Genomic DNA, 24,284 nt, shown 5'->3' with positions numbered 1-24,284 from the left:
TCCTTACCATCCAGCCCACTCAGAAACAAAAACATTGCTAACAAACTTCAAGATGTGATAAGAAAAAGATCAAATCCATTTGGCATGCAGCAATTGCCTCAGTTTCACAGGGTACACTTTTCTCCTTCTTTACAAATACCAAAAGAACCATTTTCAAAACCTGTAGCATGTGCGATGAATTCATGTATTTACTTTCCATGTATTTCTTGAATATATTTATATAAACTACATTAAAGAAAATGTCAAAGCTTTAGTTTATTTCATATCTGAAATCACATGGCAAACTTACATTCTTGCTAATATTTTTATTTATTTAGTGCACCATTACAGGTAACAATGCATTTTCACCGTGAGTAGGAGAGCAACAGAGGAATCATGAAATCCTATACATAAAACATTATGGCTCTAATTGAATACATTGCAGTCTAATTTACATAAAAATATAGCTATTGGGAATGCAAAGGGTTAAAACTATAGCCATAATTGTACAAGTAATTTTTATACTTATTTATGTCTCAAAGAACACTAAAACTAAGTACAATTTGAAAAATTCACAACCAGTGAGGTATTACAATTGAAACAATGTAGTAACGCTTAAGATAAAAATAAACATAAGAAAAACATTAAAATCTAAGGAAAATAAATCTAAATAATTACATTATTAAGGTTATATAACCAATTCAGAGATTAAAAATTATCATTTACCGTGAAGTCATTGGTTATTTTGTCTGGGTCTTGTATAACATTCACTCATTTAACATATTTCATGACTAATTTTTGAACTCTCTTTGTGCTCTAGGGAATGTATCTGGCCCTGAGAAAACCCTGGAAAACAAAGTAGACATAGACTCTGCCCTCACAGAGCTTCCAGTCTAGTGGGGCAGACAACTGAGAACAAACAGAGGCACCTATGATAACACATGAGAATTGCTATGCAGGAGCCTCCCATCCTAGAGGAAGCAACATCCACGCTGAGACCTGAAGGGTAAGCAGTGGAGAGGGGAGGAAGGAGATGGAAAGAGGATTCCAGACAGAGAGAAAAGAAAGTGTAAAGACCCCTGAGGTGCAAGAGAGCATGACCTATACTGCAGCAGTGCTTCCCAAACAAAGAACCTAAGGTACTTGCTCAGCCAGAATGAAATTTTCACCCATCAATGGGAAAACGAAGATAGTGTGGTAAGTCTTTCCAAAGCTAAAGTCATTCCATTTTAATAACCAAGTTTAAGGCTGCCTTATTCTTGCCACTAAAATGGCTTCTCTTTTATGAAATGACAGTGATAGTAGTATATATGTTTATACATATATATGTATTAGTATATATACACATATGTGTGTGTATGCATTTTTTTCTCCCTCTATCTGGGATCCTCTCTATATATTTAAATAAATGACCCTATTTTTAAAATTAGTGAAACCAAAACTACTGATGTATAGATTTTACATTAGTCTGGGAGTCACTGTTCAAAGATTAAACTTCTAAAATGTGTTTAATATGGTTGAAGGGGAGGGTTGAGAAAGACATCAAGAGATAAGGCAGAGGAGGAACACAGGGAGTTAAATCATGAGGGGCCATTTGGACTTTATCCTATGAGCAATGGGAATAATTTTAGGCAGGGGAGTGAAACTCTACTTACATTTGTAAAAGCTCATTCTGGGGTACTGTGCGTAGCATGCATGTTGAGTGAGGCAGGACAGCAGGAAGGGAGGCCAGTTAGCCAGCACTAGAGTATCTCAGTAAATGGAGATAAGAGCTGGAATTAGGGCCAAATCAGTGAAACAGAGTAGAAAATAATTTGAAGAGATAAACTTACCAGGGTTTGGTGATCTGTTATATTGGGTAAGGAAATTTGGATGGTCTAGACGAATGTCCAGGGTTTTGACTTGGGAAACTGAATTGATAACTGCATTAACCACTGAGCTAGAGAATGTAAGAGAAGGAGCCTTTTGGTGGAGGAAGATAATGAGTTCATTTGGGACATGTCGAACTTGAAGTATCTTGGTGTTCATGACCATTAGGGCAATTGTCTACACAGGTTCCAGGCACACGAGAGAAAGAAAGGACTGAACTTCAGATATAAATGTGGTAGTCAAGAGTATACAGGTAGTAATCAAAACTGCAAACATGGGTGAAATTTCCCAGATAATGTAGCATAAGAAGAAGGCTTAAGACATTACAAAAAGCTTAGAGGAAATGAGCAACGCAGAAAGAAGCCAGAGAAAAAGCAGTCTGGGAGGAGAGCCAAGACACCAAGGTTGGAAACCAAGGGAAGACATTTTCAAGGAGGGAGCAGGCAAGTGTCAGATGGTGCAGGAATCAGTTGAAAGGACTGAAGAATGCTCATTGGAATTAGCAACATGAAGTGTTTAAGGACTTTGAGAAGGGCAGTGGAGGGAGCAGAAGCCAGCTCTAGTGTGTAAATCTGCAGGCAGGAAGGAGCTCTCTCATGCAGTTTGGCCATGAGAAAAAGGAGAGGAAGGGCCAAGGACTGGCTGAAGATGTGGTTTGAAAAAGTAGGTCTTTGTTTTATAAACACAGGAGAGACTTGCTGATAGATATTGTAGGAGCCACTTGATAGGGAGAATTTGAAGACTTCTTGCAAGTGAAGAAAATCAATAGAAATTCAAATAAAAAGTATTAACTAGCTTTAAAAAATCACAATGTAGTCCAGAGGATGGCTATCAGAAGGGTGGGGTGGGGCAATGGGTGAAAAGGGGAAGGGGAAAATAATCAATAATATTCTGTTAAGCTTGCACGGTGACAGATGATTACTAGAATTAGTAGGGTGATCCCATTACAAGGTATAAAAATGTGGCATCACTATATTGTCCATCTGGAACTAATATAACCAATATAACATTGTGTCTCAAATATACTTGAATTTTAAAAATCACAATGTAAAGGTTTTTAAAGATGGGAAATGCACTTTTCTCATAAGAACACAGGATCCCATTTTAAAACTGTCAATGGATTTAAATACACTTAAGGATGTAAAATGATTCCAAGAAATGTTCTTAGGGAATCACATTTTTAAATACTTCTTAATGGCATTTAAAATATTATTTATAAATTATGGCAATTTTAGCTCTTGTCCATAGAGATCATACTCTTTAAATAATATGTATCTTTGAATACGTGGTGGTAGAGGAAGCTTCTTCACTGAGGCTGGCTGGCAGAGTCGCTGGAGTCCCATAAGTCTTCGGATTTTTAACCGACACAAATGCTTTAATGAGCAAGGATTCTCTGAAATGAGTGGGGAAAACAAGCAAAAATAAAAACCAATATTAGTGGATTGACCTGGAAGATATAGACTGTTTTAGAATAGCATTAATGATGTTATTCTGAAAAACAGGTATGCACATGTTAGCAACTGGGGACTTTAAGTGAAATTCAAATTGTAATTAAGCTTTCCAGACCATCCCTCTAGCATGTAATCTCCAGGAATACAGATGTTTAGTCTGTCTCTGTGTCAGAAATACAGTCTGGCTCCTAGGGCATCTTCAACTAGGGTACATTAAATGAATGAATGGACTTGATTTAAGAGAACAAGTACTCACATCTCCTCCTACTTGTTTTTTTAAAATTGAGTATTACAGAGGTATATTTCTTTACTTTTTCTCTCTTCTATAAATCTTTCTCATGAAAAATTATCCAGGAAACATCTGATGCAAATGATTCCACATGTTCATGATTCTTAGGTTTGTTTCAGTGTCTGACATCTAAACATTTTGTTAAAAAAAAACCCTAATGCCAAATATCAGAGTTAGTCTTTACTTTTAATTCTTACTTTAATTATATTGCAGTTTGAATGCTGATACATTATCCCAGCAATATGAGCTAGTGAAAGGGCAGCACGACACACAGTTAGCTTGGATTAAAACCCTGGCTCTGCTAGTTAGTACTTGTGTAACCTTAGCTGAGTCACTTAACCCCTGTGAACCTGATATTCTCAGCTGTGAAATGTGGATAAGAGTGGGACCTACCTCCTACGGTTGTTTGAAGACCAAAAAAATTAATTCATGTAAAGTATTAGAAAAGTGCTTGGTACCTCGTAACCATTGAATAATGTGAACTATCACTCAATTCAGAAATAAAAGACATCATATTTATGTTACATTTGAGATTATAAACATTTAGATTATCTTTTTTAAATGAAAATAATGTTTTTCAAAAACAACTGAAGCAAAATAATTGTTACCAAAATAGGCAAAATAAACCCATCTTTAAAAAAAAAATTACCACTTTAATCTTCTTCCCTAACAAATATTCCACCTTGAGACTTCAGGTCAACATGGCAGCATAGGCAGACATGGCTCACCTCTTTGCACAACCACAGCAAAATTACAACTAAATTATAGAACAACCATCACTCAGAACCAACAGTAATCAAGTTGAATGGAAGTCAGACAATGATGGAGTTAAAGAAACCACATCCATCCAGACTGGTAGGAGGGGTGAAGACACGGAATATGCTGGTCCCACAACCACATGTGGTGGATAAAAATTTGGGAGGGTTATCTTGAGAGTGAGGAGTCCCAGCCCCACGCCAGGGCCCCCAAACCAGGGTTCCAGTGACAAAAAGATAAGTCCCCACAACTTCTGGCTGCAAAACCAGCTGAGACTGAGATGGTGGAAGAAATTACTGGACCCCCAAGCAGTTCCTCTTAAAGAACCCACACACAGATTCACCTACTCAGACTCACTCTTTCTGGGCTCCAGCACTAGGGAGGCAGCTTGAGGGGCACCAGTGATGTACACAGGGGAGGCTGAGGTATCTGGCATCAAGACAGTCAGAGGCCATTGTCCATTTTCTGGGCTCTCCCCCACAGAGATGGCAGACTGGTGCTGTATCTAAGATTCCATCAACCTAGCTAACACTGTTTGATCTGTCTTGGAGATCCCCAGAGACTCCATCCCACCCAATTTATGGGCCCACCCAAGCTCACTTAGCCCCAGGCCCAGAACTAGCATCCTACATTCACAGTTTGGCTTTGTCTGGAAATCTCCAAGCCTGGCACAATTAACAGCAATCTCAGATTGCTTTATAATTCAGCAGGGTGACCCCAGGAAAAACACAAGTGGGGGCTGATCTTGGCCTGCATCACCCAGGAAACCCCAGGGCAGCTGTAGACCATGTTGGAGTACCACCATCCTGCCCCCACAGCTCATCCTCCACAGAGGGCAGAGGTTGGTGGTAATTGTTCCCAACTGATCCTTGCAGCTGACTAGCCTGGGTAAATCCCTCCCATTGACCTGCCAATAGCAATCAAGGCTCAACTATGAGAGGAGGGCGTACTCAGCCCACATGAAGGATCCACCTTGAGTATCCAGCTTGGGTGAGAGGGGAAGCTGTGCCACTGGACCCTGCAGGACACCTACTACATTAGGCCACACTACCAAGACACGGAGTCAAAGCAGCTCTGCCTAATACATAGAGACAAACACAGGAAGGCTGCCAAAATCAGGAGAAAAAGAAACATGATACAAATGAAAGGACAGATAATAACTCCAGAAAAAGAGCTAAAAGAAATGGAGATAAGCAATCTATCAGATGCAGAGTTCAAAACATTGGTTATAAGGATGCTCAAGGAACTTAATGGGGACCTCAATAGCATAAAAAAGATCCAGTCAGAAATGAAGGATAATACTAAACACTAATTGAAATAAAGAATAATTTACAGGGAATCAACAGCAGAGTGGATGAAGCTAAGAGTCAAATCAATGATTTTGAACATAAGGAAGCAAAAAACCAATCAGAACAATAAGAAGAAAAGAGAATCCAAAAAAATGAGGATAGTATAAGCAGCCTCTGGGACAACTTCAAGAGGTCCAACATTCGCATCATAGGAGTACCAGAAGGAAAAGAAAAAGAGCAAGAACTTGGAAATCTATTTGAAAAAATAATGGAAGGAAACTTCCCTAATTTGGTGAAGGAAATAGACATGCAAGTCCACAAAGCACAGAGTCCCAAACAACATGGCCACAAAGAGGACACACCAAGACACATCATAATTCAAATGCCAAAGGTTAAAGATAAAGAGATGGGGGGGGGGGACTATGGGAGAATGGCTGAGAAGTGAAGGGATTAAGAAGTACCAGTAGGTAGTTACAGAATAGCCCTGGAAATGTGAAGTACAGTACAGGAAAGGGAGCAGCCAAACTTACATGCACGACCTGTGAACATGAACAAGGGTGGGGGGATAATCTGAGGGAGTTGGGGGGTGCTCGGTAGAGGGGGACAAAAGAGGGAAAATCAGGACAACTGTAATAACATAATCAGTAAAATATAATATAAAAGCAAACAAACAAATACACTGCCTCTTGTATACCTGGAGGAATCCTGACATCCAGTGGTTAACCATAGTCATAGCAATCAACTAACTTACACTCTGGTTGCAATTATGACTGAAAAAAACAAAAACCTTCCTCTTATTTTTACTTGGATTGCACTTCTAAATCCTAAGAATTGGTCACTCTTTTTCAGTATAAACACATGGAAAATTAATTACCAATTAGAAGCAATGTCTGCTGTATGACAGGAAGCAGAGTGGTATTGGAGAAAAAGCCTATGTTTTGAATTGAGACAGACAAGTGTTCAAATTTTTGCTTTGTTATTGTCTATGTCTACAACTTTGGAAAATTAATTTGTCTAAGTTCTGGAGTTTTTGTCCTTACAATCTCCAAAATGTTTAACCTTTGTGTTGTAAAATAAAATATAGATGGAGCAACTGAACAAATGCATAGTTTCTTAAGTTATAAGTGATTATTAGGTCACCATCTGTAATTACCTCCCAGGCCATAAATAGAACTGCCCCAGCCACCCCAGAATTCCTTCCACGATCCATCCAAGCTTTATTTATTCCTCCCCTGTAAGGAACTGCTGTTCTGACTTTTACAGTAATCACTTCCTTTAGAACTTCATCATCTCAGTGTGCTCTCCCTACACGACAGTATTGACAAGATTTTTTTACAAATTTGACATGTCTATTTCTATTTTGTCTTGTGACAAATTTATATGAGAGTTGACTGCAATAATTTTCTGTTGTTCATATTTATGTGAATTTAGTTTTCCTAAATTTCTGGGAGGAAGTTAGGTTCAAGATAGCTCTTTTAACTTAACGGAGCTTCCTAGTCGTCTTCTCACAATGATCCAAAATACAGTATCTTGCTCCCTGAGGTTTCCTGATCTTGTTTGCCACCCCACTTATGTGGATTCTCCCTTTTTTCTATCCTGATTGATTTTGAAGTTAATAAGGCCCAGTGTGGGCCTTAGTTCAGAGAGGGAGCCAGACAGCCCAGTTTTCCATGAATTCATTTGGTCCAGACTGTTACATAGGTCCCTTATAAGGCTTTTGATTTTTATTGATAAAAATTAGCATGATAACACCCAACTCTACAAGTTGTGAGGATTTCATGATATACTTTACATATACATTTCATACTTCACATAAAATTACCATGTAATAAAATAATATAAAAATACTAATATTATAGTTTTTAAATAGCTATATTTATTGTGTTTTTAATATTCTAGATAGTATGCTAAGCACCTTACAGTCATCATCTTTTTAAATTCCCACAACAACCTTATGAGGTAACTACTATCACAGCCCCATTTTGCAATGGGAAAACCTTGGATAAAAAAGCTAAGTAACTTTCTCAAAAGTACACAGCTAGTATGACTACCTTGGGTTTTTTTAGAAAATAAAAAATCCCCTTCTCCTCAATAAAACAAGAATGACACAATAAATTGACGTTTGTGTCCATGGAAATATCAGCCCTGAATGACACACACAGCCCAGCAATCCTACTCCTAGGGGAGGCCAGAATTTCATCTCATCCGAACTTTCCTCTGGGCCCAGAGGTCAGTTTCTAGGCTCACAATACTGCACTACTCATCAGATTCTCTAAGATTCCAGTTTTATTTCCACAAGGTTCCTGCTTTTGTAGAACTCACTCCATGGGAAGGCATTTAAGGAAAATCCAAGCTTATCACCAGATCTGCATTGGGTTGAATTATCACTTTTTCTAGCCAATCAAAGTCTCCATCCTTCTCACAAAATTCAGATAAATTAATTTAATATATGAGACTCTAATTGAAACTAAATGTTTAAATAAAAACCACTTTATCACTCATATTTATTTTTGTAGAACTTTATACCTAACAAACTTGGTATATAAATCAGCTCAACATTGAAGTTTCATCTTGTTGACCCAAAAATATAATTTACCTAATTTACATAAAATTTACCTGATCCTAAAGAATAAGTTGTTGAGTTTTTTCTTATTCCATTCAAGGTTGATTTAGGTTTATTAAGAGCACCAGAACATATAAATATAAAGTTCCATCATGCTTCTTTAGGCTCCATGAAATTGATGTCCAAGTTGGTTTTAAAGTTTATTTTTCCAAACTAATATTTTGAAAGAGAAAACCTCTCCAGTCTCTATGTTTCTATATGTATTTGAAGTAATTTTAGATGCAATTTTATAGAAACATTTGTAATAAGATTCACTTTTATGATTATAATGGAACTTAACCTAGAGGATAATACATAGTAGCCTGTCTGTAGTACAAAGTTTTGATGGTAGGAATTTGTCAATAGAGACCCGAGAGAGAGCATATCAAAAAGGATAATTCTAATTTGTACCATTCATTCATTTACTCAGTATTTATTGAGTACTTACCACACACTAGGAATTATGCTAAGCCTTGAAAACACAAAAGTAAACAGCAGATCCCCACCCATATGGAGATTAGAGTCTACATACTTATGATATTATGGGAGTTAACTTTCAAAAATGAGTTCTAGTTAAGTGTTAATATAGTTCTGATATGACCCATTATAAAATTAGAGTTGGAAATTTTCAAGAAAAACAAAAAATTAGTGTCTTAAATCAAATATTAAGGATGATTTTCAAACACATCATTCTGAAAATAAAGTAGCACTGAAAAAGTATCAAAGATGAACTTAAGACACTTCCCTTATAGACATTTTTCACAAAAACTTCTGCAGGCAAACTTGTTTTTACCTAGTATTTGTCGGATTTCTGGCCATTCTCTCTGTACTTCCAGCGCAGACTTCAGTTTCGTGCAGAGAGGGATATAATCCATGTAATCTACTAATACACGAATAACGCTGCCTACCAAGTGTTTCATCCAAGGAACTGTAATAAACTCACAGAACTGAGAGAATTCATACAATTTAATTCAGTAGTACTTTCAATATACCATATATATAAACACTCAATTTTGTTATGGAAATAACTATCTTTATATTTTTACAGGGAATAAAAATACCCTCCTTATAATGAACAAAAGAAAAAAATCATTTACTTGTTTCTGTGAAAGTGTGGGCCCTGGAGTTACTACATGCATGGCTCTGATGTGATTGTGGTCAACATAACATGGAAGAATCATGCTTCTTCCCATGATTATTCTTTCCACACTTCTAGCCCCAATATTCCCACCAGATGAGCATAAGTTATTAATTGTATACATTTTCACATTCTTCAACATTCAGTTTCCATTTCAAGAAAAATAAACACCATCTTTGGTGCCTAGTTTTGCGTTTATGTCCCCCTATTGTGCCAACAAATATTCAAGAACAAGAAAAATATGAAAGTTAGAGTTGATTTTTCTTTTCTTGTTACATGTCTAAATGAGTGGAAATTAGGATGATGACCCAACATGCAGCAGGAAAGAATGTAACTCACCGGGTTATCCTTTATTACACAAGAGGTCCATCCTGGCAGTGCCTCTTCCTCTATCTCTGACCACACAAATGAATTCCCGAAGATGTCCCCGTGCATGCATTCAAAGCACAGCTCCACCTGATAGCCATTATTCAGCAACAGCCTCAACATTACCTCATCGTTTAGGGCGTACTGAATGGCACTGGGGAAACGAGTGTCATTCACACGCATAAAATAACAATTGACATTAGCTCCATGGGAGAGAAGCAGCCGGACAATTTCATGATTATTGGCCCTCACAGCCACAAGTAGACAGTTGAGGGGATCTAAGTTTGGGTCTGCACCTGCATTCAGAAGGACTTCTGTGCAATGGATATCGTTATTTGAAACAGCAAAATACAGCGCAGTCTTCCTCTCGTCGTCGTAGCTCTTGGAAAGGCGGTCATCAAGCAGAGCATTGACATCAAAACCACTTTCAATGAGCAGTTGTAGGCACTGCGCATTCTGCCCATCTGCTGCGGAATGAACTGGTGTTAGCCCACTTTTCCGGATTGCATTTTTGGATGTTACTGGGATAAGATATTTCAGTGCACTAAAAATAAAAAAAATTGTTTTTAAATAAAATATCCACACGGCATGAAGACAATCAAGAAGTTAATTAAATCAGCTTCCTCACTAGACAAATGAATGCAGGTTGTTTAGTTTCCTTTACTTTTGCTAGATAATCGTATACAAAGACATTTAACCTTTGTCCATAGACTTACTACTAATTACATTAGTGTAATTGAGTTTAGTTTTTAGAGGTTATAAACATAATTTTATTGATGCAGAGGAGGAAAATGGGCTGTAATTGAAAAGCCAGAGGCTATGACATGAACTTTCCTTGTTCCTTGTTCCTTGTTTTATTGGAAAAGGCATTCGTCTTTCACTCTTATGAAGGATGTTAGCTGTAGGTTTGTTGCTCTTCAGCCTTGTTTTTACTTAGCTTCCCATTCTAAATATTTCTGGGGATCATGCTGGATCATTGTGTGGTCCTAGAATTTTGGTTCTTCAGGAACCTTCCCCATCTTTCGATTCTTCTCCAAACAACATAATATTGATCAGCAACCAATGGTGTTTAATGAAAAATAGAAAAGTAAGCCCATCTGATGCCATGGAGAAATGTTTCACAATCTTGATCATCTTTATAATCATGGAGTCACAGGAATTTAAAGCTGGAAGTAACCTTGAACATCACTTAAGTGCAACTCCTTCATTTAACAGAAGAGCCATATGAAGTCTGGAAAAGTGAAATGACTTGTCCAAGGTCACACACACATGGAGCAAGGATTAGAATTTAAGACTCTTGAATTCTCATTATTATTACTCTTCTTTCACTGCCTTCTGAGCCGTCCATACTTTAATATTGGCCATGTACTTCCTGTCTGCTTTAATATAACTTGAAATTGAATTACTAGCCATAAGAAGAGTTTTTATTATTTCATCAACCTTATATTAGTCCAATAGAGACAACAAACCAGAGCTTATGTTTCTAAGAACTAGTGATAGTTGTAAATTTCACACTTCACTGACCAACTAGACATCTATGAAAGCCACCAGCAAGGATAACTTGATCTCTTGTGCCTAATTCGGAGCTACCATGTGTGAATTTATGAACACCCTGGGAAGAAATCCAGGTAAACTTTAACAACATGTCACTTAGAGTCAATTATGTCATTGGCCACTTAGCTAATGTAGCTACTGAAGGTGATAAAGCCTGAGTATTTCAAAGTTTTTGAATGTATTAAATATATTTAACTGCCTAAAACAAACCTCTCATGGTAGTAGTTTACAGTAATGGTTATAGACTTCTATTGATGTGTCAATTGTGGCACATTTTGTGATTTAAAAATGTATCCAATCATTTTTTATGGAATAAAGAAATCTGTACTGACAATGAAACTTCTCTACTCAATGATATATTTGACATTATACTCTAATATCCATAGATGTTGCTAAATAATTAGAGTAATATTGATACTATTTTCACAAATTTTAATTCTTTGCAAAGAGTAAAAGTTTCAGAAACTCTGTAGCATCATTTAAAAAAACAGAAAGGCATATTTGGGTGGCTTGTGAAGAATTCTCAGGTATAACTTCTTTCTAAAAGAGAAACTCCCCATTATAAAAGTAGTACACATTCAGTGCAGAAATTTTATATATAAAGTACAAAAATACATATGATGTGTCTTGATGCAGGCTTGTTTGGGGACGGGTGAAGAAGGTGAAGGGATTAAGCAGCACAAATTAGCGATTATAAGAACAGCCGTGAGCTGTAAAGTACAGCACAGGGAATATAGTCAATAACATCGTAGTAACTATGTGTGATGTCAGATGGGTACTGGACTTACAGAGGTGAGCACTTTATAAGGTATTTAAACGTCTAAACACTATGATGTACATCTCAAACTAATATATGTCAACTGTAATTAATTGTTTTTAATTTTTTAAAGTAAAAAATATAAAAAGGGGGAAATCAAGTGTTTAGGAGAACAAAACTTTGGAATATTTTGCCTATTTCTTTTTAACGACAGGGGTATTTATAAAGAGAGACTTGTGATTATACTGTATATGTAGTTTTATATTTTTTAACTTAAAATGATCATGCTATGATTCATCACTCACAGATAATGTCCCTCGTAGGCAGCTCGGTGTATAGGAAGGTGCCCTGCTCTGTTAGGCACATTTCCGCTTCCTCCATATTCCAGCAGGAGAGAGATGCAGTCGGGATTACCGCCTCCTGCCGCCTCAAACAACACTGATGCCCCATCATCCGCCAAAGCAAACACATCGCCCCCTGGCAGAGTAAACACATGGCATAGTGATAACTGGGTGGATTGTCAAGACAGGCTCCTTAAAGATAGTCTGTTTTCCTTTCTGGTGAGGACTTAAAATTAAAACCATAAAGTTAAGAGCATCTATCTTTTCAACATTTTAATAGACAATTATACAGCATATTTCACTTTATTAAAAAATCTTAGCATCACTAGAACATCTGAGAAGTAAGTCAAGTTCTATAATAGACAAATACTCCCAGGAAAAGGGATAGTTAGACTTTTAAGTTTCAAGACAACAGTTGACACTCTATTTCATTTTTGACACATATTTATCAACTGCACTCTATCTGTAAACATTGCGTGTGACTCAACAGAAGATCCTAAGTTGAACAACTCTAAGGAAATCAGAGGGGCAGTGAAACAAAACATCCTCAAAGAACACTGACTGTAACCCTGATGCGCCATCAGGGCTAGCAGGCTCGTAAGGGAAAGAGGGCAGTGTTTAAACTACAGCCCTGCTGCCAACTGTGGGAGCTGGGAGCAAGCTATTTACCTCCACCTCCTCATCTAAGCTGGGGCAATACAGCCAATGTCATAGGGCTTACTTAATAATTAAATGAGATTGCACTTTGGGGGCCTCAAAAATGTTAGTCTTTTTCCAATCAATTATCCATGGAGATCATGTGGTCCAAGCCCTTATTTACAGATGAGAAAAGTGAGGACTAGCTGTTCAACTCACTTGGCTAGAGGCAGACAATGATTAAATGGAAGAAACCAGTTTCAGAATTTGGTTTCCTAATTCCTGGTTCTATAGTTGGCACAAAACACTTGGAGGTTTCAAAGGAGGGGCAACATCACCATCTGTTGGGCAGAATTAGAGAAGGCTTTATGGGGGAGGTGTCTCAAGAAACTGATGTTGAATTATGTGGGACAGAATTCCAGATGAAGGCAGAGGCTTGACCCAAACCCAGACAGGAAAATGTGAGGTATGCTCGGGAGTACTCTCATCTGATTTGGCTGGAGTGCAGGATACGAGATGGTAGTGGCGAGGGGTACACCCAGTAAAACAATTCAGAGTGATGTAGTGGGGACTTGTGCATGAGTCAGTGGGTTTGGGATCCACTGAGGATTCTTTGACTTATTTACATGATTGGAGCTGTCCTTTAGGCAGAGGAGCTGAGTTCAATATGTGGTAAGCATTCTCCAATGGGGGTGACTGGAAACCTGGAGAAAAGTTAAGAAACAATTGCATTTCCAGAAAAGATGTGAGGGGCCTGACCAGGATGCAAACCAGAGGGACCGCCAAGGAGAGCAGGTAAGTGAGACGCTGTAACGCTCAGCAACTGACTGGATTTGAAAAGGAAGGTGATGGAAGAATAGAGATAAATTTAAGCTTTCAGTCTTGGATAAGGGATATTACTAAATCGAAAGTGTAAAAGAAGAGGAATTCAGTTTAGGAGAAGATTGAGTGTGAAACCCTGGTGCGCTGTCTGTGAGAACTGGCTGTCTATAGAGAGAGCAATCGGGGCTGGGTGTGCAGGTTTGCAGGTAACCGTGATAGGGTGTAATAGGGTTTAACTGAATTGGGGAATGGGGGGCTATCTGGGGTGCTGTTGAAAGCTGGGTACTGAAGCCTGATGCCCAGTTACATTCAGGAGAGGAAGAGAAGCCAGTGAGCAATGGAGAAGAGGAAATCCAAGAGGCAGGAGAAAAGTCAGGAACACATAACTGCTTTACACGTACCTTTGTGGATGAGGTGTTCCAGCACGTCACAGTGACCATACTCGGCAGCAACACCTAACGGCGTGACTCCGAACCCATCTCTCAGGTGGACATTCCCACCATGCTTCAGCAGCAGAGCTATGAGGTCTTTGCGGCCTTGCTTGGCTGCTTCGTGCATTGCCGACCATCGCTTGATACAGGGCTGGTCAAGGCTGGTGTTGTATTTGAGCAGAGCCGACACCATGTCATAGGAGCCCCTTTTTACAGCTTGAAGGTGATTTCAAAAAGAACAATTGACAGTAGGTATATTAACATGAATATCTTAGATGGCATTAAACAAATTACCAAATTTAATATCAAAAGAGATGTTAGCTACTCCCTTTCTACAAGAGAACACTGTATTTTTCATACCCCTCTCATTTCTTATATCCAGCTTTCTACTGTGAGGCTACCTTTTCTTTAAGACCATGACTGAGGAGGTCCAAGAGTTTCATGAAAAGTAGTGCACATTGCTAAATGCTGTATTTAATCTTTCTGAATTTTAACTTCTTCATAAACAAAACAGCACCACTGTTGGGTTGTATAAAATAAATAGTATATGTAAAATGTTTAGTATATACTAGGATCTCAGTAACTGCTAAGTTTATTCTTAATAATATCTTTTCATCACTTCTAGGCTCTTGGAACCACATGTGTAAATCAGGGTTATCAAGTTTTTCCCCATCCAAAAATAATGCCCCCTCCCCCAAAGACAGCAGTATGAAATAAACCATTGTCTCCCATGCTCTTAATGGGAATTTAGCAATAGGAATGTTTAGCATCTAGGTGGGCTGACTGTTCTAAATAGATGGAGCACATGACAGCTAATGTACTCCAATTGCGGAGGATTACAAAATCAGCTGTCTCTCCCCCTCTGCTTATCTCTAGTAGCTGAAATTACAGTTAACAGTGTTTTCCCTCTTTAGATTAATAACAGATTTTTTCAACTTAGATATAAATAGTTCTAAAAGATGTAATGCCTTTCCCTCATCAATAAGCAAAATCTTATTAAGAAACAGTAAGATGAATGCTACTCCCTGCAGATAGAGATAAATACAGTCTCATTCATTCATTCAATCATTTGGTACATGCTTGCTATCTGAAAGGCAAGATGTTAAGCACTGAGGACAACGGGAAAAGACAGATTTGGTTCTCACTTGTGGAATTCATAGTTTAGGGAATAAGCCTATCCTGTCTGGTTTGAAGAGAGACTCAGAGTCTGGGGCCATTGCTGGGCAAGGCAGGAAGACACGAGGGGCCACATAGAACATCCTGGGCAACTGGAGGCAGAATGCAGAAAGAATCTAAGGTGAAGGCCAGGAAGAGGACTCCAAAAGGCGTTCATGGAGGATGAAGACAAACTTTTCCTACTACATTTGGAGGCAAGCAAACCATCACAGCACTGAGATTTCAGTTTTACTTCTACTCAGTGTTTAAATTAGTCTGTTCACAAGTGCCTTTCTCTGAATCACCCACTTGCCACTGGCAGCTCTAATTACACTGAATTATCTCATCCTAGCTGGTGTTATAGCAGAGCAAACATCAACAAGTTAAACAAACTAAGAGGTGTGTCCTCATTTATCTTCTTGCTTTTATTGCATTTTTCCTTTGCCTGACTCAGAGAACATACTGATTAGAGATGTTAGTCTTTCTTCCAGAAAACAACAGTATGTGTATGTATATCTATATATGTATATATACATATATATGCTATATTCAACTTGAAATACTTTTAAAAATAAAACTTGACTTACAATTTAATTTTTTGAAAGAATATATTTTATTTCCCATAAAAGTAATGCAAATCCTAGGGATCCCCTCCCAAGCTAACCCACAAACACATTCCTCACCAATAAATGGCTGAAATAATGGAAACTAATTAGGTGCCATATTTCTGTAATGTAACTAAGTAAAATACAAATTAAATAATTTATGATGTTTTGACCCTTGGTTGGTTGAATCTGCGGATGTGAAATCAGCATATACAAATGGCCAACTGTGTCTGGGGAAAAGAATCTACATCTTAGTGGGCCCATGCCCACTAAGTACAAACCCGTTATTCAAGAATCAACTGTATTTCTTTAGTATGAAAATTAAGAAAGAGGAATCATAGTCACAGATAAGATTAACATTTAAAGTGACATCAGAGGAATGGCAGCATGAGAGATCCCCTTCGTCTCTCCCTTTGAAGCTCAACAATTTGAACAGCTATAACTCAATAAAGGATTCCCTGTTCAATGAAAAAAATATGCCTGAGAAATCGGCACATTGAAAGAGCTAAAGGTGAGCAAGTGGAGAAGAAGTGGGAGATGAAAATGGAGAGGCACTGATATGAGCCATGGACACTGCTGGGCAGCCAGGAGCTCACAGTGAGTCTCTGCCAGAGAGGGGAGGAATCTGCTGGTGGCTGACACTCCCGTTAGCCAAGGGGAGCAAAGAGACTCCGTGGGCACTCCTGCAGGAATGAGCAGTGCAATCTGCAGCTCAGCCAAGAGAACGGGGCAAGGACACACAACACAAGACTCTGGATGATTAGTTAGATGGTCAGCGTTTCAGACCAAGAAACAAAGCCAGGAAGCCTAGCCACCTCCCTTTAGCCTCCTCTTGGCCTCCCAGAGCATACCTTTCTTTGCTCTTAGTGTCAGGCTGCAGAGCACACTTTGTGCAAGCATGAGAACTAGTACCACAGAATCATATTACTGCCTGAACAAAGGGTGTATTCTGAGACCAGTCCTGGGGTCAAGGTGTAGGGGTGTTTTACCAAGAGGGCAAAATATCAAAAAAAATTGGTAGGTTCCCCCAGCCCCTCCCAAACCCAACACATCACAGCTATACTAACAGCAGCCAGAGGTGGCAAGTTGACACTGGGACCTCACAAAGCTAAAAAAAAACCTTTTGATTCAGTGCCATCTACTGGAAAAGAATAGAAAGACCTTTTTATATTAATCTGCTAGAGAAGAGCCACTCACACATTGATGTCTAGACAGAGAAGGAATCCATCAAATATCATGAATAATCACTGTAGCAAGTCAGATTGGAAAGAAAATGAAAAATCTCCAGAAATCAAACTTAAACACATGGAAATATGTGACAGAAATGACAGAGAATTCAAGATTGCAATTCTGAAAATACCCAACGAGATGCAAGAAAATACAGGCAATTTAGTGAGCTCATAAAACAACAAACAAAGTAACTGCTTCAACAAAGAGATTGAAACTTTAAAAAAGAACCACACAGAAATTCTAAATATGAAGATTTCAGTAACAGAGATCAAAAAAAGAACTAGCACGCACAGGAAATAGAACAAACCAAATGGAGGAAAGGACCAGTGATATCAAAGATAGAAATCTGGAAATGATGCAGAGGGAAGAAGAGAGAGATCTGAGCATTAAAAAAATGAAAGAGTTCTATGATAACTATCTGACTCCATCAAAGAGAGCAATGCAAGAATACCAGGCATACCAGAAGAAGAGAGGGAGAAGGAAACAGCCTTTTCAAACAAATAGTTGATGAGAACTTCCCAAATCTATGGAAAGAACTAGCTCCAATCCAAGAAGTAAAGAGAGTTCCCTCAATCTAAAGAGGCTGTCTCCAAGGCACATTGTATTAAAACTGTCAAAAATTAATGACAAAGAAAGAATTCTCAAGGTAACCAGGGAATAGAAGAAAGTAACCTGTAAAGAAAGCTCGTTAGATTAGGTTATCATTGACCTTCGCAGCAGAAACTCTGTAAGCCAAAATGGAGTGGAACCAAATATTCAAATTATTGGAAGAAAGAAATTGCCAGCCAAGAATAATATATCCAGCAAAGTTATCCTTCAAATATGAAGGAGAAATAAAGACTTCCAGACATACAGAAGCTGAGGGAATTCATTACCAGAAGACCTTCGTTGCAAGAAATACTGAAGGGTTTTATTCTCCCTGAAACAAAGAAAAAAGGTCACAACACTCTGAGAAAGATCACCAACAAACTTACAGCACAAACAGGGATAATTTATGACAACAAAACATAAAGGGGAAGGGAAAAAAGATCTGTTTACAAAAGAGGAAAGAGTTCACATGCATTCAAAAGAAAAAGGACTACTGTATATATGAAACTTTCTTTTTCATATATCTAATGGTTCTAATGTATGTGGCTCTCATGTGTAATGTGTGTGTTCCAATATATCTAATGGAATCACACACACACACACAAAAACTGAGACACATAACAAAAAAAAAAGAGGAAAGATGGAAGGAAGTACGGAATACCACCAAACAAAAACAGACAGAAGCACAAAGAAAAAGAACCCAAGGAGGCTCAGGGCTACCAGAAAACAAAAGATAAAATGGCTACAGGAAATCCTCGTACATCAATAATTACCCTAAATATAAATGGACCGAATTCATCAATAAAGAGACACAGAGTAGCAGATTAGATTAAAAAAAAAAACACAAAACACCCAACCTTATGCTTCTGTCAGGAGACACATCTAAGCTGCAAAGACAAAGGTAGATTCAAAGTGAAAGGATAGAAAATGATTCTCCGAACAAATAATATCCACAGAAAAGTCAGTGTAGTCATACTTATACCTGCCAAAAGAGATTTCGAGATAACAAAGGTTATGAGAGACAAAGATGGACATCTTATAATGATACAGGGGACACAACATCAAGAAGACAATACTTCTTAATATATATGCACCCAAGCAGTAAGAACTTAAATATATAGAGCAACTACTAACAGAACTGAAGAAACAGACACAAACACAATCATAGTTGGAGAGCTTAATACTCCATTGACAGCTCTAGAGCTCGTCCAAACAGAAAATCAACAAGGAAATATCAGCCTTAAATGACATGGTGCCAAAGGGACATAACTGACATTTACAGAGAATTTCATCCCAGACCATCAGGTTCTACAATCTTCTCCAATGTGCATGGAACATTCTCAAGGACAGACCATCTGTTGGGTCACAACTAGCCTCAATAAATCCAGGGAGATTGAAATTATGACAACCATATTTTCTGACTACAATGCTTTGAAATTAGAAATCAACTGTGAAAAGGAAGTAAAGAAACCAACAAATATGTGGAGATTAAACAATAAACTACTAAAAAGTGACTGGATCAAAGAAGAAGTAAAAGGTGTGATCAAAAGATACATAGAGGCAAATGAGAATGATAATACAACATAGCAAAACTGGGATGCAGTGAAAGCAGTGATAAGAGGGAAGTTTATATCACTGCAAGCCTATCTCAAGAAACAAGAGAAATCCCAAGTAAACAATTTAACATCACATCTTAAAAAACTAGAAAAAGAAAGACAAAAGCAACCCCAAGAAGAAGAAAAGAAATAATAAAAATTACAGCAGAATTCAATGAAACAGAGAACAATAAGACTATACAAAGAACACAACAAAGAGCTGATTCTTTGAAAACGCTAATAAAATTGACAAACCACTGGCTGGGTTCACTAAGAAAAAAAGAGAAAAGAGTCATGTAAACAAAATTAGAAATGAAAGAGAAGTTACCACAGACATCAGAGATATAAAAGGGTCATACTAGAGTACTATGAAAGAATATCTGCCATCAAATTCAATAACCTAGAAAAAATAGATAAGTTCCTAAAATATATAACCTTTCTAGACTGAATCAGGCAGAAATGGAAAATCTAAACAGACTGATAAACAGTGAAGAAATTGAAACAACTATCAAAAACACCCCAAACAATAGAAGTCCAGGACCAGGTGGCTTCACTAGTGAATTCTACCAAACATTTGATACCTTTCCTTCTCAAACTCTTCCAAAAAATTGAAGAAGAGAAAATACTTTCTAACACAGTTTATGAGGCCAAAATAACCCTGATACTAAAACCTGGCAAGGATACTACCAGAAGAGAAAACTACACATCAATATCTCTGATTAATACAGATGCAAAAATCCTAAACAAAATACCAGCAAATTGAATACAACAATATGTTAAAGAATAATACACCACAAACAAGTTGGGTTCATTCCAGAGGCACAAGGGTGTTCAACATGCAAATCGATCAATGTAATACACCACATTAACAAAACAAAGGATAAAGAGCATATGGTCTTATCAATAGATGCAAAAAAGCAATTGCTAAGATAACAACATCCATTTACAATTAAAACACTCAATAAAATGGGTATAGAAAGAAAGTACCTCAATATAACAAGGGCCATATAATAAAGGTCATAACAAATCCTCAGCCAATGTCATACTCAATGGTGAAAAACTGAAAGCTTTTTCTCTAAAATCATGAACATGAGAAGGGTGGCCACTCTCACCACTCTTATTTAATATAGTTCTGGAAGTTCTAGCCAGAGCAATCAGGTAAGACAAAGACATAAAAGGCATCCAAATTGGGAAGGAAGAAGTAAAAGTGTTGCTTTTTGCAGATGACATGATTCTTTATGTAGAAAACCCCAGACTCCACCAAAAAACTGTTAGAAATAATAAACAAATACAGTAAAGTTGCAAGATATAAAATCAATGTAGAAAAATCTATTGCTTTCCAATATACTAACAGTGATACTTCAGAAAAAGAAATTTTTAAAAATAGTTCCTTTTGTAATTGCAACCAAAAGAGTAAAATAACTAGAAATAAAGTTTAAGAACATGAAGGACCTATATACTGAAAACTGCAAAGCATTTTAAAAAGAGATTGAAAAAGATACAATGAAATAGAAAGATATTCCATGTTCATGAATTGGAAGAATCAACAGAGTTAAAATGTCCATATTACCCAAAGCAATATACAGATTTAATGCAATCTCCATCAATATCCCCATGTCATTTAAAAAAATAGAGCAAAATATTGTTAGATTTGTATGAACCACAGAAGACTCCAAATAGCCAAAGCAATCCTGAGAAAAAAGAACAAAGCTAGAGACTACCCAACTTCATACTACCCAACTTTAAATTATACTACAGAGCCACAATAATTCAAACAGCATGGTATTGGCAGAAAAACAGACACACAGACCAATGGAACAGAACCGAGAGCACAGAAATAAAATCACAGGCCTATGGGCAAAAAAAATTTGACAAAAGAGCCACAAACATACAATGAAGTAAAGAAAGCCTTTTGAATAAGTGGTGCTGGGAGAATTGGAAAGCCACTTGCAAAAGGATGAAGCTAGAATACTGTTTGTCCCCTTGTAAAAAATAATTAAAAATGGGTCAAAGACCTAAATAAAAGACCTAAAACAATAAAGTACATAGAAGAAAACATAGGTACTAAACACATGGACCTCAGTCATAGAGGAAATGTTGTGAATTTGGTCCCAAAGGCAAGGGAAGTAAAAGTAGAAATAAATGAACAGGACTATATCAAACTGAAAAGTTTCTGCACAATAAAAGAATCTGACAACAAAACAAAAAGGCAACCAACCAAATGGGAGATGATATTTACAAACAACAGCTCCATCAAGAGGTTAATATCCAAAATGTATAAAGAACTCATGCAACTCAATACCAAACAAACAATGCAATTAAGAAATGGGCAGAGGACCTGAACAGACATCTCTCCCAAAAAGACATACAACTGGTCATTATATATATGAAAAGATGTTGAACCATCCAACATCATTAGCTATTAGGAAAATGAAAAAGAAAACTACAATGAGATGTCACCTCACACCTGTTAGAATTATAACAAAATGGAAAATAACAAGTGCTGGAGAAGTTGTGGAGAAAAAGGAACACTCATTCACTGCTGGTGGAAATTAAACTAGTACAACCATTACAGAAAAAAATGTGAAGGTTCCTCAAAAACCTAAAATTAGAATGCCATATGATCTAGCAATCCCTCTTCTGGATATCTACCTGAAAAACTCGAAAATATTTATTCACAAAGATTTATGCACCGCCCCCCATGTTCACTGCAGCATTATTCACGGTGGCCAAGACATGGAGAAAACCAGAATGTCCTTCAACAGAGGACTGGATAAAGAAGATGTGGTACATGTATACTATGGAATACTGCTCAGCCACAGAAAGGATGAAATACTGCCATTTATGACAACATGGATGGGCCTTGAGAATATTATGCTAAGCAAAATAAGCCAGTCAGAAAAAGCTAAGAATCATATGATTTCACTCATATGTGGGATATAAAACTGAAATTCATAGACATAGGCAGACAACAATATGGTAGTTAGCAGAGGGAAGGGGGTGGGGAGTGGGTAGTAATGGGTGAAGGGGTCAAATATACGGTGAGGGAAAATGGTTTGACTTTGAGTGGTGGGCGCACAAGGCAATCAACAGATCATGTATCATAGAAATGTGCACTTGAAACCTATATGATCTTATTAACCAATGTCAGTCACCTCGATACTTTTTAAAAATAATAAATAAGTAATCTAGGAAGTAAAAAACACATATATATCTTTGATAATAGTGCTTTAAGAAAATCAAGTTTCAGTTAAGGAGTTAGGAATTAAAGAATTTTGCACAGTTTATAGGCACTTTTGAACACTATAGTTTGCTGGCACTTTCCCTTTTTATTTTAAATTTCTGTCACTTTCTTTGTGGGTATATATGTTTTGCTTGTGTACTTTAGTTGTCAGCAGTAAACTGTTTTCTGACTTATATGACACACAAATTGAGAATATTTTTCTGAGATATCTTGACAGGGACTGGAAGATCAAAAGAGACGATGGAATGAAGAGGATATATTTTGATTTATCCTCTTCAAGAAAATGTGAGAAAGAAAATGTCTGAAGCAAAATTAATTGGCTTTTTCTGTACTCTGGGTCCCACAAACCAGGACAACCGTGTGGCTATCTGATTAGAGAAATGTGCCTATCTGATTAGAGGGTGGGCGGAGAGGGAATTTGAGTGCCAAAAACACCTAATAAGTATCAGATCATCACAAGTCAGTTATCTGCCACTCAGCAGGTAACTGTACAACATCAAAACACCATAGTAGGGGCCAGATGGCTAATGGGAAAGTAGGGCTCTGGAGGGACCAAAAGGGACTTTTTTTTGACCATCTAAGGATATCCATAAATAGATACAAGGATGATGGGATTGGGTTAAAAAATAAAATTAGCATTGCACAGAAAAATAAAAAGAAGAGCAGTTTTTTCTCTTAACTCTCTTGCTAAGTTAATAGACTGTGAGTAGTAAATTTTAAAGTAGCCCATAAATTCAAGAAAAAAACTGAGATAATGCCATGAATGATCCATTTTCCTATGAATCTCACAAGACGACATTGTTTCCACAATGAAGGTCCTGAAGAAGGTAACCCAAGAAAAATGCTTATGCTCCAGGAATGTGGTGAGACATAAGTGAACATCTCCAGAATATTTCCCGCATGAGACTTTTGTCTTCTCTTTGATATTACCATTTGGTTTTTAAAATATATTATTTCCAAATGTTAATTCCATTTTGACTCTGATAACAGTATGATCAAGTTTCTTTCCCACACTTCAGATACTGCTAAGTAGAGACACCAACAAATAAAACTTTGAATTGCATATGAATGCTTAATGCTCTCTTGTGGGCATTAAGCATTAAAAACTAAATAAAGCAAAAAAAGGAAACAAATGAGTGGTAATCATGACTTATTTTTTGAAATAAGTGGGCTGAGAACAGCAAGTAAAGACTAATTTTATATTTGCAAAGTGAAATGGTATATAAACTCTGGAAAAGTGTGTCTTTTCTGAAGAATTAGGAGGAGGAGGAAGAGGAGGAGAAGAAGAAGGAGAAAAGGAAGAAGAAGAAATTAAAGACTATAGAAAAAAACAACAAATACAAGGATGTCGTTGCAGACACTCCATGGTATATGCCTTCACAAAAATGATATAGATCACATTAATAGTGACACCGCAACCCATAGGTGAAAATTCTGTTTTGTAGCTGTAGTGCCAGCTCAGGAAAAGAGCTCTGGCTTATTTCTGAAAAGTACTGTTATGCTGACATAAAGGCCGGTTGACATGTATACAGAGACAGCTATCTGTTTCTCTATACTCGTATTTCCCCTTTTCCTTTCAGCAACAGA

At 37.3% G+C, this 24,284-nt stretch overlaps 1 protein-coding gene across 3 annotated transcripts in view; it reads right to left on the bottom strand.

The window, feature by feature from the left end:
• Positions 1-235: 235 nt before the first annotated feature.
• Positions 236-24,284, bottom strand: part of ASB15 (ankyrin repeat and SOCS box containing 15) — a 41,242-nt gene continuing 17,193 nt past the window's right edge. For 2 of the 3 annotated variants that reach the window (XM_045191185.2, XM_024555179.3), the window contains exons 7-11: positions 14,251-14,496; positions 12,356-12,527; positions 9,713-10,283; positions 9,029-9,182; positions 236-3,241 (exon numbers count right to left, since the gene is read on the bottom strand). In XM_045191185.2, the coding sequence (XP_045047120.1) occupies positions 3,069-3,241; positions 9,029-9,182; positions 9,713-10,283; positions 12,356-12,527; positions 14,251-14,496 (1,316 nt within the window). In that variant the 3' untranslated portion in view covers positions 236-3,068. Of the gene's footprint in view, positions 3,242-9,028; positions 9,183-9,712; positions 10,284-12,355; positions 12,528-14,250; positions 14,497-18,715; positions 18,788-24,284 lie in introns of those variants that run through there. The other variant, XM_024555180.2, reaches the window with a different exon arrangement.

This window comes from Desmodus rotundus, chromosome 6, assembly GCF_022682495.2.
Source record: "Desmodus rotundus isolate HL8 chromosome 6, HLdesRot8A.1, whole genome shotgun sequence".
NCBI classification, from domain to species: Eukaryota; Metazoa; Chordata; class Mammalia; order Chiroptera; family Phyllostomidae; genus Desmodus; species Desmodus rotundus.
Note: the sequence above shows the minus strand (reverse complement) of the source record. Positions and strands in the feature narration are given on the sequence as shown.